The 14,363-nt window shown below is 57.0% G+C and overlaps 1 protein-coding gene across 2 annotated transcripts; it reads right to left on the reverse strand.

Annotated features, from left to right (window-relative positions):
• Positions 1-3,752: 3,752 nt before the first annotated feature.
• NFATC4 (nuclear factor of activated T cells 4) lies at positions 3,753-13,031 on the reverse strand. Of its 2 annotated transcripts, XM_057724940.1 has the most exons (11): positions 12,805-13,031; positions 11,542-11,713; positions 10,618-11,145; positions 8,928-9,090; positions 8,134-8,333; positions 7,640-7,812; positions 7,017-7,157; positions 6,044-6,099; positions 5,633-5,759; positions 4,858-5,439; positions 3,753-4,133 (listed from the first exon to the last, which is right to left on the reverse strand). In XM_057724940.1, the coding sequence occupies exons 1-11, from the start codon at positions 12,902-12,904 to the stop codon at positions 4,066-4,068; spliced, it is 2,310 nt and encodes a 769-aa protein (XP_057580923.1). In that variant the 5' UTR covers positions 12,905-13,031; the 3' UTR covers positions 3,753-4,065. The 2 variants fall into 2 exon arrangements, with proteins under 2 accessions (XP_057580923.1, XP_057580922.1); XM_057724939.1 differs by having other exon boundaries at positions 10,618-11,713.
• Positions 13,032-14,363: the final 1,332 nt, after the last annotated feature.

Raw genomic sequence — 14,363 nt, forward strand, 5'->3', positions numbered from 1 at the left:
TTTCCAAAACTACTAATTTTAGTCCCTCCCCCCCCCACCTTTTTCGTATATATTTGTAATACAGTTAGATTCATATACTACATTTTGCATTCTATCCTAGGATTGAATGACTTTTTAAAAATTTATATACAATTAAGCTCCATCTCTGTAGAGTTCTACAGATTTTGACAGTGGCACAGAGTCATGTATTCACCACCATGATATCACACAAAATAGTTCCATCACCCTGAAAATTCCCACGCGCTGTCCCTTTGCAGTCAACTACTCTTTCTTCTCTGAGCATTCCCCCTGCAGCCACTAATTTCTTTTTCTATCACTTTACCTCTTCCAGAATGTCACGTAAATAGAATTACACAAAACGTAGCCACTTGAGTCTGGCTCCTTTCACTTAGCAAAGTGCATTTAATATTTATCTATAATGTTGCATGGATCAATAGTTCATTAATTTTTACTGCTAAGTAGTATTCCACTGTTTAGATGTACTACAGTTTGTCTGTTCACCTACTGAAGAACCTCCTGGTTGTTTCCAGTTTGAGCTGATGATGGATAAAACGGCTGCAAACATTTGGGAACAGGTGTTTGTGTGGACATAGTTTCTTATTCACCAGGGTCAATATGTAGGGGAGAGATTGCTGATGGCATCACATGGCAAGTCTATGCTTAACGTTATAAGGAATAACCAAATTGTTGATATGTCCTTAAGTCTCTTGCAGTCTAGAGGTTCCTTCCCCATCTCCTTTTTTTCCTTTTTATTTTCTTGAGATGTTTTGTGGAAGCAACAAGACACTGAGGCCGCTAAAACCAGCTCTCAAAAAGCACCAAACCCCTGTGCACTTGCCACGTCTGGAGTTTCCAGGAGGTACATGAAATGCCACTCCTCTGCAGCCTTCTTCCCAACACTTACACTTGCAGGGGCAGCTGCTCCTGCACCAGAGCTCCAGGCTGCTCCGAGACCATCTCAGATTGTCCACGGAGCAAGATGGAGCCGGATGAGGGGAGAGGTGAGCTGCAATGTCAGGAATGCATGTACCTTTCCCTTCCCCTAAGCACACTTTTCCAGGTGACCTTCCACCCGGAGCAGCTAAGACTGGATCTGTGAGAAGGGGGCAGGGAGCTGTTTTAGAGTTCGGAGTGGGAAGGAATGACCCTTCACTGACAGGTGACTGTAGTTCTCAACCTTTTCTGTGCTGGAGAATCACCTAGGATGCTGTTTAAAATGCAGAAACCTAGGTCTGCCCCCAGAGAATACAATTGAGTAGCTCAGGAGTTGCCTAGAAATCTGTATTAAAAACAATAAGTAAATAAGTAAATAAATAAATAAATAAATAAATAAATAAATAAATAAATAAAATTTGAAAACCAAAAAGCCTCCCTAATGACTCAAATGCAAGTAATCCTCAGACCACACTTTGAGAAACCCTGGCCAAGAAAGTCTTTTCCGGCGCCAACAGAAGATCCAGCCTCCTTCTCCTCCTTCTCCCAACTCCAGCCTCAGGGAGCTAGATGTCTGTAGGAACCTGGGAAGAGACAATGACCCTGGGAGCTGACCCACATCAGAATTCTAATGGGAAGAGGGGTTAGGCCTGAAAAGTGTGGGCCCAGAGGGCAGAACAATGCCCTGACGGGGCAGTCGCAGGGAAGCAGATGGAAGCTCTACCCAAGGAAGAATTGTAAGGCAAATCTATTGTATCAATCCCAGTTTAAGCCCTACCATCTAGAGGAAAAGCACCCATTACCCTTGGATAGCTGTTTCCCATCGTGGCTACAAGGCCCCTCAGAATCCAGCCCCTGCTTCCCTCTCTGGTCCCCACTCACCGCCCTACCCCTTAGCTCCCAGAGCTTCCCTAGTTCTGTGAACATGCCCTGCCCTTGACCTGTTGGCCCTCCCTGTTTGCCTCTCTCCTCTAGGACGTGGCCCATCTAGTGGCTCGGCCTGGCCTGCCCTTCCTTCCCTCTCAGCCCAGTCACTTTCCAGTCGAGCTTCAGATCCCAGTCTAGAAGTGCCCCCCTGAAGTTCCCTCTGACCCCCACAGCTGGATGGAGTGCCCCTGCGCTCTGCTCCTTCTGTACCCCATATTAAAATTATTTACTCCCCCTGCCCAAGACCTGAGATACCATCTGTATAAGAAACATTTACTGAGTTGAATTGTGGAGTTATCATGTGTTGTGTACTTCCTGTTACCCCATGAGGCTACGAGGTCCTCCAGGACCCACCGGCTGCCACTTAGTAGCTGTTCAATAAACGCTTGGCGATGAATGAGTGGCAGTGCCGTGGCAGAGAGTGAGACGGTCTGCCCTGGGAGGCAGCGAGTCCCCATCACTACAGCCTTTCATTCACAGAGGCTGACGCGCCCCCACCAGAGAGCTTGGAGGGGGAGCTGAAAAGTGCTGGCTCGGACACGCGTACCCTGGGTCCCTCCTGCCATGGTTGATGACTCTAGCCCTGCTGGAGGGTACGTGTTTCTTTTTGGCCATGCCACACGTCATGTAGGATCTTAGTTCTCCAACCAGGGATCGAACCTGCACCCCCTGCACTGGCCGTGCAGAGTCTTAACTACTGGACCACCAGGGAAGTCCCCTGGAGGGTACCTTTGAGAAGCAGCCGCAGCCCAGAGAGCCAGTCACCTGACGTCAGTCTGATTCTCAGCAGTTTGTGTTCAGGAAGGTGAAGGAAATTCACTGCAAAGCAGCAATGACCACACCAGGGTTCATCCTGGTTCTCCTGTCCTCCATTCCAGACCCAGCTTCTGTCGCGCCCAACCCTGAACACACGGGCACTTGCCAGGCCTATCTGGACACGCTGGACACAGAGAGGCCCCCCCAGCCTTGAGGTGAGGCAAGTTTCCCGAGTACTAACACCCTGAGTGTCATCGGGTGTGGCCCCCTGCAGCCGGGCCAGTGGTACTCAGTGCCTGCTGTGTGCCAGGCTCTCCCCAACCCCTTGGGGACTTGGCCCCCTAGGCTGTCAAGACAGGGGACAAAACAGGCTTCCCGGCTGGGCCTGTCAGGGGTGATGTGTGGGTATACCTGTGGCATAGGCCAGAGCTCAGGCAATGCCAGAGCTTCTGGGGAGCTGCCTGGCTTCCTGCATTCTACCTCTGAAGCACAGACCTTTTCAGAGTATCTCCACAGTCCCCAAAGGTGGGAGAATCCAGAGTGTGGACGGACCCATGCCAGCCCTCCCTCACCCACTACCCTGCTCTAGGGAGATAAGCTTCAGGGGCCTAACCCCCATGGGTGAGGATATCTGAGGGCAGGCTGGGGGCAGGAGCCCAGGAGTGCAGCATTCAACCTGCTACTGATTAGCTGTGTGATACAGGGCAAGCTCCTTTCCCTCTCGGAGCCTCAGAGTCCTCCTTTGTAAATGAGGGAGAGGGATGAGCCTGGTGTTTCCTGACCGTGGCTGTGAATCAGAATCGTCTTGATGGTGGCAAGAAAAAGTAACTTGAAAATACACAGATTTTCCCAAATCTCCTAAAGGAATCTGAATCCCCAGGGAGGTGAGGTCTACAAGCCCTGGCCCCCAACCTTGCCCCAGTTAGGAAGCCCCTGACACCCTTCAAATCCTCCCTAGCCTCTTGCACTGAGACTCTTTGGGGTGCAATCTTCCCAGCCACATCCCATCCCTTTCCAGGTTCTAAGCCTCCTGCGGCCAGGGCTAGAATAAGCTGCCCCATCTCTCTCTCCAAAGAGTTCTGGAGCCTGAAGCACTAGTCAGTGAGCAGTTTATTACCCATCGACCGATCCCCGGCCTCCCAGCACCATGACCTGTACACAGTCTAGACACAGCTTTCACTCCCTCAGTCCTCCAGTCCTCGCGGGCAGCCCCCACCCAGTGTCCCCCCAATGCCAGTCCTCCACACTCTCCCACCCCCAGCCCTCCAAGGCAGCACCAGGCCCAGGGGCCACACCTCAGCTAGGGGAGGGGAGGGAGGTCACCGGAGAGGGAAAGGAGGCAAGAGCTGAGGAAAGAGGAACCAGACTGGGCCCCAAGCCTCTGGAACCGCCATCCAGGATGAAGGCAAAGTGGGCAGGGCCGGGGGGAGCGGGGTGCCAGGCGACGGTTCAGGCAGGACTCTCTTCTCCAGGAGGTGCAGGGAAGCCACTCAGGTCTCGGCCAATGATCTCACTCACTGTAAAGGAGGGGCAGTTGAGAGACTGGGCGAGGGGCAGGTCGCCTCCTTTTCCAGAGACCCCCAATCCATTCCAGGCAGGCCTCGTCTAGGATGCCTCCAGGCTCCTCCTGCACTGGCTTCTCTACCACTGGGCCTCAGTTTCCCCACTGTATCCTGACACCTGCTCTCAATCAAATCTTGCTCAACTCCATCCATGTGGGTTCTCAGGCCCCCATGCCAGCCCCTTCCTACTGGCTCAGCCTGCAGCATCCGGAGCTGGGTATAATCAGTGGGAGGAAGGAGAGGCGAACCAGGAAGGCTCCTCATCGCCAATCCAGACCACAGTCACCAGGTTTAGGGGGAAGCTGAGGCAAGGGAGAACGTGCTTGACTGGGACACCAGCAAGACACTGCCCCTCTCTGAAATTCAGGGCCTGAATCTGCAAATTGAGGGCGCCCGATTGCACGATCTTGCACGTACTTCCAACCCTGAGATGTTGTGATCTGCGGCCAAGGGCTGAGGCAGGAGAAGGGTTGGGCAGGTACTCCACGCCCCCTCCAGAATTAAGTTAACTGGATTCAGCTGGCCACTCGCACCAAGCACTGGCCTCCTTGGGCCCTCCAACCGGCCCTTAGGGACCACGGAGGCCCAACCTCTGGGAAGCCAAGCTCCAGCCCTCAGCAAACATGCAGAGCAATCTCTTGCACACACGCACACTCGCAGCCCCCGGCCCCACACCCACCTTCCTCCAGCGTGATACCCTGGATAGGGACACTGTCTCGGAAGCCGCTGCTGTAGCCACCCCTGGCTTTCTCCTGCTCCGGAGCCCCCTCCCCAGGGCCGTAGCTTGGCCCTACCTCATTGTATCCCTCAGCAGGTGGAGGGTGGACACCGCTCTGAGGAGGGAAGGGGCCTTCAAGTGGTGGGGATGAAGGCAGCGGAGGCCGGAAGGGGCCTGGAGGAGGGAACGGCAGCCCCAGGGGAAAGGGGGAGCCCCGTCCTCCATAGGGGTCGCTAGGGAAGGGCCGGGGAAGGAAGGAGACTGGAGGTGGGCGGGCACAACCTGTGGTACCCCCAGTCTCAGGGAACATCCGCAGGCCAGGTCTGTAGGATGGTGGGGGTCCCGTCTGGGGGTACAGAGGGGGCGTGCCATAGCTGAAGCCTTCTGACAGGTAAGGAGTTTCGTAAGCAGGGTCCTCATGGGGATAGGAGGGGTAGGGGGGCCTGGGTGGTGAGAAGTCCATGTCAGAGCCAAAAGGGGGACCCGATGCTGAAGGGAAGCCCCGGAGAGATGCGTCCTGTAGAGGCTCCTCCTTGAAGATCACTGGGCAGACATGCAGCAGGAGGACACGCAGGTAAGAAGGCTGGAAGTCTCCCCACTGCACACCCTCCATCCATCTCTCCATCCCCAGGTCTCACCCATCCCTTGGCCCCTCACCATGAGGCACTGCATCCCTCTGCCCCTGCCTCAGCCCCCATATCCCCATCCCCCCGCCACAGGCTGCCCCAGAGCGCACCAGGCAGAAACTTGAAACTCTGGGTAGGACTGCGCTTCCTCCGCCCATTGGAGACATAAAAGTAGACCTGGACTGGCCGGGACACCCGCTTGTTGCTGTACTCGGGGACGGTCAGGGTCAGCGTCACCTGGAGAAGAGCAGAAGATGAAGCAGGGAGCCCTCAGGGCTCTAGGCTCAGCCCAGCCCTCCCAAGTACTCTAACTGCACCTCCTGGCTTTTTCCATTTGCAAAGGAGCAAAGTTCATTCCCTATAGAGGTGTCCCTGCTGCCAGAGTGGTCAGGTTGCCTCCTCTAGAGAAGAACAAGTAGCTTCTGGAGTCTATGCCCAAGGGCAAGGGAGCAGGCTGAGAATTTCCTGACTTCTCTCACCCACCCCCACCCCCAGGGTGGGGACCCTAGTAACACAGGTACCTCATTGCTCTGCAACCGATTCACTGCGGCCTCCTCCTCCCATTGCAGCTTTCCATCTGTGCAGGAAGAACAGGGAGCTCCAGCCCAGCCTCACGGTCCCTGCCTCCTGCCTCCTGCCCAGGCCTCTGCCATTTCCGCTCCTCCTGGAGCCAAGGTCAGACTCAGAAGGCCCCAACAAGGCCTGGCTCACAGAGGAGCCCACTGCATATTTACTCAATTGAATGGGACAGGCAGGGTTTAAAACCATCTCCAAGATCTAGAGCCACAAGCTGAGGCCAAGAGAAATGGCAGGGCCAGTCCACGGACCAGAAACAGCTCTTGAACCCTCCCATCCAACTCCAAACATCCCCTCCCATGATAGAGCTGGAAAGAAGTTCGAGGGTAGGAAAGGGTCTCAGCTTGAAGGGAGGCAATGAGACCCTAAGTCTCATGACCCAGAACCTCTGACTCTGCTCTGATATGGTCCTAGGGTGCTAAACTTGAGGGTAGGGGCTGGGGCTCTGGGTGGGCAGGTTTGGGGGCAAGCAGAGGCCTCCAGCTGGTAAGTATACCTGGATCCCTCAGTCTTCCCTTCTCCACCCCTGCACCTCTATCCTGGGGCACCTCCCAGGCTCTTGTAATCATAGCTGTGCTGCCAGTCCCATAACTCAGGAGGGGCTCAAGGTCTGGCTGTGAGTGTATGTCACCTCTTCCCTTCTCATCTTCCCTAGCCACATGGAGGTAAATTAGCTCAAAGCTGACTCCTCAGTAAAAAGGATGTGTATTTCTTGCATTTATTCACCATCCTGAGCATTTCAGATGGCTGTCATATGCATGGGAAGGAAATAGTATAACAGGAAGGGCAGCAGTCTGTCCCATTTTACAGAGAAGGAAACTGAGGCTCAACTTGCTAGTTTAGACACAGTGCCAGATTGTTCACCCTCCTGTCCCAGGTTCCTCCCCCTCTTCCCCCCCACTCCCCATAGGTACTCACCAGGGCCTCTCTCAATGAACACCACCTTCGAGTCTGGCAGGAAGTTGGAGCCAGTCAGCACTAGTTCCTCCCCTCCCCTCACGGAGCAGGCGCTGGGGCTGTAGGCCTCCACCTGGGGCAGCTCCTGAGCTGAGCGCTGGGCTGCAGAGCAGTGCAGGAAAGGCCTGGCTGGCTGGTATGGAGAAGACTGCCTCCTGTGCCCCCACCCTCTCTAGAATAAATGCCACAGGGCCCTGGAGGTGCCCTCTTCAGCAGCAGACATGCAAGAAAAACAACCGTCTCACTGGGGTCACACAGACCATGTAAGAAACCACTCCTGGGCAGAGAGAGAGATGAACAGGGTAGGTCAGAGAGCTATGCAAACAAGTACATAGGGGCCACCCAGGGGCAGATGGAAGACAGGGTTGCTCTGGTCCAACCCAGAGGCAGAATCTGCAGCAGGGGGAAAGTAGAACACTTCCCCCAGCCAGTCCTTGATAGACATAAGGGCTGGGTCCTTTACAGGTGTCCCCAGGATGAGCAGGGCACCACAGACAGGACCTCTGCAGAGGACATGGGCAGACAGACACACAGAGGAGAAGTTAGCCAGAGACAGAGAGATGGCACAGGGCTTCTTTGCTCACAGCACTCAATGGGCACCGACGCTGTCTGCACCGAGATGACTTTCCCGCTGGCTTGGGGCACGTGTACCCGGAATACCAGCCGCACACGTGTGTTCTTGCGCCCGATGTCCGTCTCACCCTTCCGCAGCTCAATGTCTGAATTCCGAAGCTTCAGGATTCCAGCGCAGTCAATACTGAAGCCAAAGAATGGAAGACAAGCCCTCCCAGCTGATGCCAGAATGGTGATGCTCCCCAAGAGGGGAGCCCCCAACCTCCATCCAAAGCCCTAAATGACCTTCTCTGGGAGACTATGGGGGGCTATGTGAACCCAGAGGCGGCCTTTCCAGAGTGCTCTTGAGCCCCAAAGTCCTCTCCCAGAGGGTGAGAAGGCCTGACACCTCCTAAAGATGATGTATAGCTCTTCTGGGGAGAGAAAGATCCGGCCTAGCTTAGACCCCATGGGAAAGGCTAGTCCTAGAGCCCTAAGACTAAAGGGAAGTGGGGTAGGAACCTACTTGGCTGCCATGTTGTTCTCAGGAAGCAGGGTCATCTCCAACACCTTGGTACCACTGACTACAGCTTCATAGCTGGCCGTGGCCACCATCTTGCCCGTGATACGGTGCACCTGATAGAAGGCGTGAGGCCGCAGGTTCCTCTCGTCTGCGGTGCCAATGAACATCTGTAGGGTCAGTGGCTTCTCACTGTAGCCTAGGAGCTGGCAGAGGGAGGCAGAGGCCACCCAATTGAAATCCCCAGTGTCTCACCCTTCATCCATCCCTAAATTTTCAATCCGCCCTGGGAGAGGAGTGAAAGATAAAGGATATCCTGGAAGGGGTTCCCAGGGGAGACTGGGCACCAGTTCTCCACCAGTTGTGGAGAAAACGTGGCCTGGAGTTCACAGTGTTATTTTTGGAGTGAGGCCCAAACTGGGCGGGTGAAGGGGAAAATCTTCCAAGGGAGACTGGCCCAACTCCACAGAGACAACCTAACTCCCAGTGAACTTTGGCCTCAGCCTAACCCCTCCCCCACATCTGGCAGGCCACCATTTTCCAGAGTAGACGTGAGGCTGGTGTCCCATGGGATGAGTGGAGCGAGGGTGGAGGGACAGAGGAGTAGAAAGTACATCCGGGTCCTTGAAGTGCACCCTTCCTCCCCCAGGAGCAGTCCCTCCCCCAGGCCGCCTGCAGGGTCATTGCTGAGAGGGAGTGTGGGAAAGGGCAGTGCCATGGGTCTGCACAGCTGGAGCCCATCTGCAGGGATCTGGGACTGGAGAGGAGAGAGGCTGTCAGGCCTGGCTTCTGCCCCTTACCTTGACTACAGGGTGACCACCAGGGGCAGCTTTGACAGCGCCCCGGCTGCCCTCTGTCTCATAGTGGGCCCGGTGGTGGGCTCTAGGCTGCACCTCGATCCTCAGCTCCAGCTGCTCATACTGGCTGGGCAGAGGCCAGTCCAGCGGCGGGAGGGCAGAGGTCCTGGACAGAGACAGAGAGACGAGCACTCATCACCTGCAGCCTCAGACCCCAATCAGGGCAGCCCTGGGTCCCAGCTCCCAGGGATGTAAGGGAGGACGGGGAGGTGGATATGGGAGAAAGGAAATTATAGCAGAAGTGAAACAGTCCACAAGTCCAGAAGCAGGGGAGATAAGGGACAGACCCTCGAGATGAAGGTATGGAAGAGGGCACCAGGACGAAGACTCCCTTCTTCCCAGCTCTGAACACAGGGTCTGGGGGGTGGCGCACGGGTTCCCCTAGATACAGAGGAACCCCAAGCCCTAACTCCCAGGCCTGGATGGAAAGAGTCAAGTTAAAAAGCACAACTTCAGGGAATTCCCTGGGTCCAGTGGATAGGACTCCACACTTCCATTGTAGGGGGCATGAGTTCAATCCCTGGTGGGGGAAGTAAGCTCCCGCATAAAAAAAAAAAAAAAAAAAGCACAAAAGGTCTCAGAAATCAATCCCTTTGTTTTCCAAATAAAGAAAAGGAGTCCCAGAGGGTAGAACATAGTGGGCTAAGCAAGCCCGCAGCTGACAGAGCCAGGCCTGAGCACATCCCTTCCCAGGCCAGCACCCTTTCCACTAGTTGGGGCTGGACAGGTGGGTTCCAGAGAGCTGGGGGTTACAGATATGCAACTCTCCCTTAGTGAGTACCCAGATACCCTATGCCAGGGGATCTCAACCAGTAATTGTCCCCAGGTGATACTTGGCAATGTCTGGAAACAGCACAATGTTGTTACAACTGGGAGAAGAGGTGCTACTAGCATCTAGTGGATAGAGGCCAGGATGCTGCTAAACACCCTACAATGCCCAGCACAGCTACACACAACAAAGAATTATTCTGCTCCAAATATCAGCAGTGCTTAGGTTGAGAAACCCTACCCTACAGGAACTGAGAGGAGCAGGTGTTAAGGTTTCTTTCCCCCAGGAAACTTTTCTGGATGGAGCCAGCTGGATCTGACATCCAAGGCTTTCGGATTATTGAAATGGACAAGATTCTTTGAGGGTAAAAGGCGTAGAAAAACAGCAAGAACTGCTTGTTTTAATATGAATTCTTTGACTTGCAAAAACATGCTACTTTATTCAAATTTAGCAGGTATACTTTTAAGCCACAAGTCAGGCCCTAGAAATGGAGCTAGAGGAGCAAGACTTCCTGCTGTCCTTTGTAGGGCTGAAATCCAGCCCATGTGTTTTGAGCACAGAGCTGAGGGTGGAGGACACCCTAGAGGAATTCCTTCTTTACCGACATGGTCCTTCTGGGGCTGGAGGGGCTTTTTCTAATTGATCCACAGGGAGTGACTGTCCTTTTGCAAATCATGTCCAAAGGGGGTGCATTTTTAAAAATTCTCCCTAAAACTGAGTAGTTTGCCAGCCGCCAAGCTGGTATAAAACTCTCTTTTGAAATGCCAAGGGCACAGAACTAGGACCTTTTTTCAAACCCCCTGACCCTCCTGCTCCCTGGGTGAGATGACTGGAGACAGCAGTGGTGTCAGACACAACCCTCACCTGAAGATGGGGCTGTGTCCCCCGATCCGGGCCTTGGACCAAGCCAGGGGGGAAGGCACTGCCAGGTAGTCCATGCTGGCCACCTCCTTCCGAGGACCCCCGGGAGGAGCCCCGGCCTCCTCTACTCCTGAAGGCAGCTTCCCATTGCACGGGGCAGGCTCCTCAGACCGAGGCAGGGCCACTGCCTGCTCACTGGAAGTCCTCCGGGTCTTCTGGGGGATGCTCTCAGCTGGTGGGGCTCCCATGTAGTCAAAGGGGCCAGGGGAGCCAGGGTCGCGGACCAGAGGCAACGGAGGTGGTGGAGGTGGCTCAGGCCCCTCCTCCCCGAGGCTGCCTCGGCGGGACAGAGCTGGGGAGGCTGAAGATGGGGTTCCCGAGCTGGAATAGCGCCGCTTGCCACATGGAGAGGCAGGTCTTGGGGAGGCTGGGGTGGGTCCAGGAGCGCTGAGGAGTAGCCAGCTATCCTCTGGCCCCCGGCCTCCAGGGCTCGGACCATACAGGCTCCAGGGGTCATCAGGGGTCCACGGCCTAGGGGAGGCCCGGGGCGAGGGCAGTGGGGATCCCAGGCCAAAGCGGGAGGCCGCCTCATTTAGCTCAGACTCCACCTCGTCGCAGGCTGCGTACAAGGCTGCCTCATCAGAGGCATCTGAGAAGAAGCTCCAGGAAGACAGGCTGCTGCTGCCAGGGCTCGGGCTGAAGAAGGGGCCCCCACCCTGGCCTCCTGCCTCTCGGTAGCCTCCAAAGCCTTCCGGTGGGGGGTAATCCCTGGGGGAGCCTTCCCCCCAGGTATCTGGGTTGTCCTCCAGCACAGCCGGCGGTTCGGGAGTGGGAGAGATAGAGGTGATGCGGATGCTGGGGCACTCAAGAACACGGCCTCCCCCGGCCCCCCCGGCCCCCCCTCCCGGCCCCCCCAGCCTCACTGACCGGGCTGGCTGGCTCTCCCAAGTGCCAGGTGAGGGAGCCGGGCGGGGTGGTGGGGAGTGCATGCCAGGCCGAGGGGGCGGAGGCCGGGGAATGCCAATAGGGGCAGCGCCATAGGGAGGGGGCTCCCCTAGGGCCAGACGGCAGCATGGTGGGGCGTCCTCTGCGTCCAGTTCTGTCCAAATGGGAAGGGAAGGAGACAGAGAGAGGGATGACACAGGAGATGGGGAGAGAAAGAAGCAGGTGAGATGTCTAGGCTCCTTGAGTGGGCAGCCTCCCAAGTCCGGTGTGCTACCCCCTCCTCAGCAAAGAGAGGTCTCCGAGATGCCCTTCAGAGCCACAAAGACAAAAGCAAAGTTGGACTTGGGAAGGTGGAGGAGATAAATCCAGACGTGTCAGGACTTCTGCTCACAGAACCTCACACTCTGAGCTCCTGGGCCGGGGACCTGGGGTACCAGACGGGGCGGGACTCAAGGTAAGGGAGGCGGATCGAAAGGGGCTGGAGCTGGGCCTGGAGGCGTGTTTAGGGAAGCATTGGGCCGGGCTGGGGGCGACTCACACATGAACCCAATTAGCAGCGGTTCCCAAACCCCCAAACGGCGCTGGCAGCAGCCCCAGTTGCCATCGCAACGGTGGCCAGGGGAAGGGGGGCTCCAGGGCTGTGATGACGAGGGAAGGTGGCTCCTCCTCCACTCCCCCCAATCTGGGGGCGGGGGTGCAGCGGAGGGGGCGCTGCGCGCCGGCCGGGCGAGGGAGGGGGTGGCGCGGGCCGCGCGGATTCCGTGCGAGCGGCGGCCGCCGCCCCCGGCTCAGTCCCCGCCATCTGCCTCTCATTGCGGCCAGACGGGGGAGGGGGAGGGGCGCCCTGGCGGGGCCTGAGAGCGCCCCCAGCCCCTGGCGTCCCGTCTGCGGGCCCACGGCTCGGTCCTCAAGGGGCAAGCTCCAGAGCCCAATCTCCCCTTTCCCTGGCGGCGCATGGGGCTCTCGGGACCGCTGTTCCCGCCCGCCCCCCATCCCAGTGACAGCCCAGCCGAGAGGCGGCGCGCAGCCAACGGCACCCCCACCCCCACCCGTCACGACCTAAAAAGGAGAAAGTGGTGCCGGGCCCCCAGACTCACCTCCGCAGACCCCCGAGCCCCGCGACTCCCCTCAACCTCTGACTCCCTCATCGCTCACCCCAGGCTCTCTGCCCTAAAGTCCCCAGACTCAGGATCCCCGCGCCCTTCCCTCACCGACCCCAAGACCCCTTCCCAGCCCCGCACTAACCTTCCCCCGACCCCCCCGCGCCAAGCGGGGGGGCTTCCTTTTCCTCCCCGAACACCAGCTTAAATTCCAGCTCCTCATCCTCGCAGCTCGCTGCCCCCATGGGTCCGGCCGGAGCCCCCAGGTCCTGGTCTGGGTGGGAGGGGGGATCTCAGGAGGCTGCAGTATCTTGACCCGTGGCTCCCTCCCTCCCTTCTCTGAGACGCCCCCTCCGCCGCCGCTGCCGCCTCCCTCCGGACGCCCCCTCGTTATTATAGAAACTTTTCCAAACTTTTTTCCCCAAACTTCTTCAAAGTGCCCCCCCAGCCTATCCCTGATTGGCTGCCCGGGATGCTCCAGCCCCTCCTCCAGGGATGAGATGGGAAAACCACGCGCCCCTTGTCCTCCCTCACCCTCCCTCCCTCTGTCCTCTCTCTCTCTCTTCAGTCCCTCCCTCTCAAAAAAAAAAAAGAAAGAAAGAAAGAAAGAAAAGAACAAAACTGAATTGGAAAACGGTCTCTCAAGCATGGTAGGACCATATGGATGCCTATTGGCCCGCAGTTGTGACAATCATTTCCCGCAGGGAGCACTACCACCACAATCCCCAACTTAGTCTAAGTTCAGGGGCTCAGGGTCCGAGCGCCTTAAAGGGGCCACACCCTGGGCCCACGGTGCAGAGAGCCCATGGAAGACCCTTTCTGAGGAATTGTACAGCCAGCAACTAGAAAGGAAGGACCACCTCTCCTCCCCTTTCCCTCCAAGCCTAAGGCCAGCCAGGCTCTGGGGTGCAGAATGGCTAGAGGCTGCTCTGAAGAGGAGAAGGCCATTCCTTTGAAGCCCCTAGCTTAAGGCCGCCTTGTCTAGGGCTTCTGGAAGCCTTTGACCTGCTGAATCAGCCCCTCCACTGGTCACCTCTCCCCCTCCCCCCGAAGTGAAGAACATTTAGCGGTCTCGGGGCACTGTTCGAAGGTCCACGGCTCCTGATGGGCGACGATCCAGGCCGGACTTTACGGCTGCCCTAGTCCCAGCCACCCAGAGGGGCCATTAATTAGCCTCCAAGGGAAGTCGGCTCCCTCCTCCTTCCTCCCTAGAACCTTAGTCGGGAATGACTCTCCGACCCAATGGCATCCCGCTCCAGCTCTCCTGATAACCCTGGCCAGGTTTACCAGAGCCCCGCAGCCCAGCGACCTGGTGGGCCCCAGGGTTGGACACCTGTCACCTGGACAGGAGAAGGAAGAAAGACTCGGCCTGGAATGTCTAGGAAGGGCAGGCATGGTGGGGCCCTGTCGTGTGGGAGGGATTTATGTCGAGATTAATTACCCGGACGCCGGGGTGGGTGGGGGTGGGGAGGAGACCTTTCCCCCTAGCAGACCGCAGGCTGCAAACTTGTCTAACAAGCCGCAGCTATCTTTAAGCTAAATCCCTCCGGCCCAGGGCCGCGCCCCCAGCGGCGCCCCAGCACCGCATTTAAAGGGTTAAGCGACGGCCCTCGGGTCAGACGTTTACAAACACTCGGGAGCTGGGTAGGGACCGCGCCCGTTACTCTAATGAGAAACAGGCTCGACGGGGCCGCGGAAGAGGGG

The sequence above is a fragment of the Hippopotamus amphibius genome, chromosome 2 (assembly GCF_030028045.1).
Source record: "Hippopotamus amphibius kiboko isolate mHipAmp2 chromosome 2, mHipAmp2.hap2, whole genome shotgun sequence".
Taxonomy (NCBI): Eukaryota; Metazoa; Chordata; class Mammalia; order Artiodactyla; family Hippopotamidae; genus Hippopotamus; species Hippopotamus amphibius.

Coding starts and splice junctions, on each gene's coding strand:
- NFATC4 (XM_057724939.1), bottom strand. CDS start 12,904: ATGGGGGCAGCGAGCTGCGAGGATGAGGAGCTGGAATTTAAGCTGGTG. Junction 11,714..12,804: donor CGCGGGGGGGTCGGGGGAAG/GTTAGTGCGGGG, acceptor CCATTTGGACAG/AACTGGACGCAGAGGACGCC. Junction 9,091..10,617: donor GGACACAGCCCCATCTTCAG/GTGAGGGTTGTG, acceptor GTCTCTGTCCAG/GACCTCTGCCCTCCCGCCGC.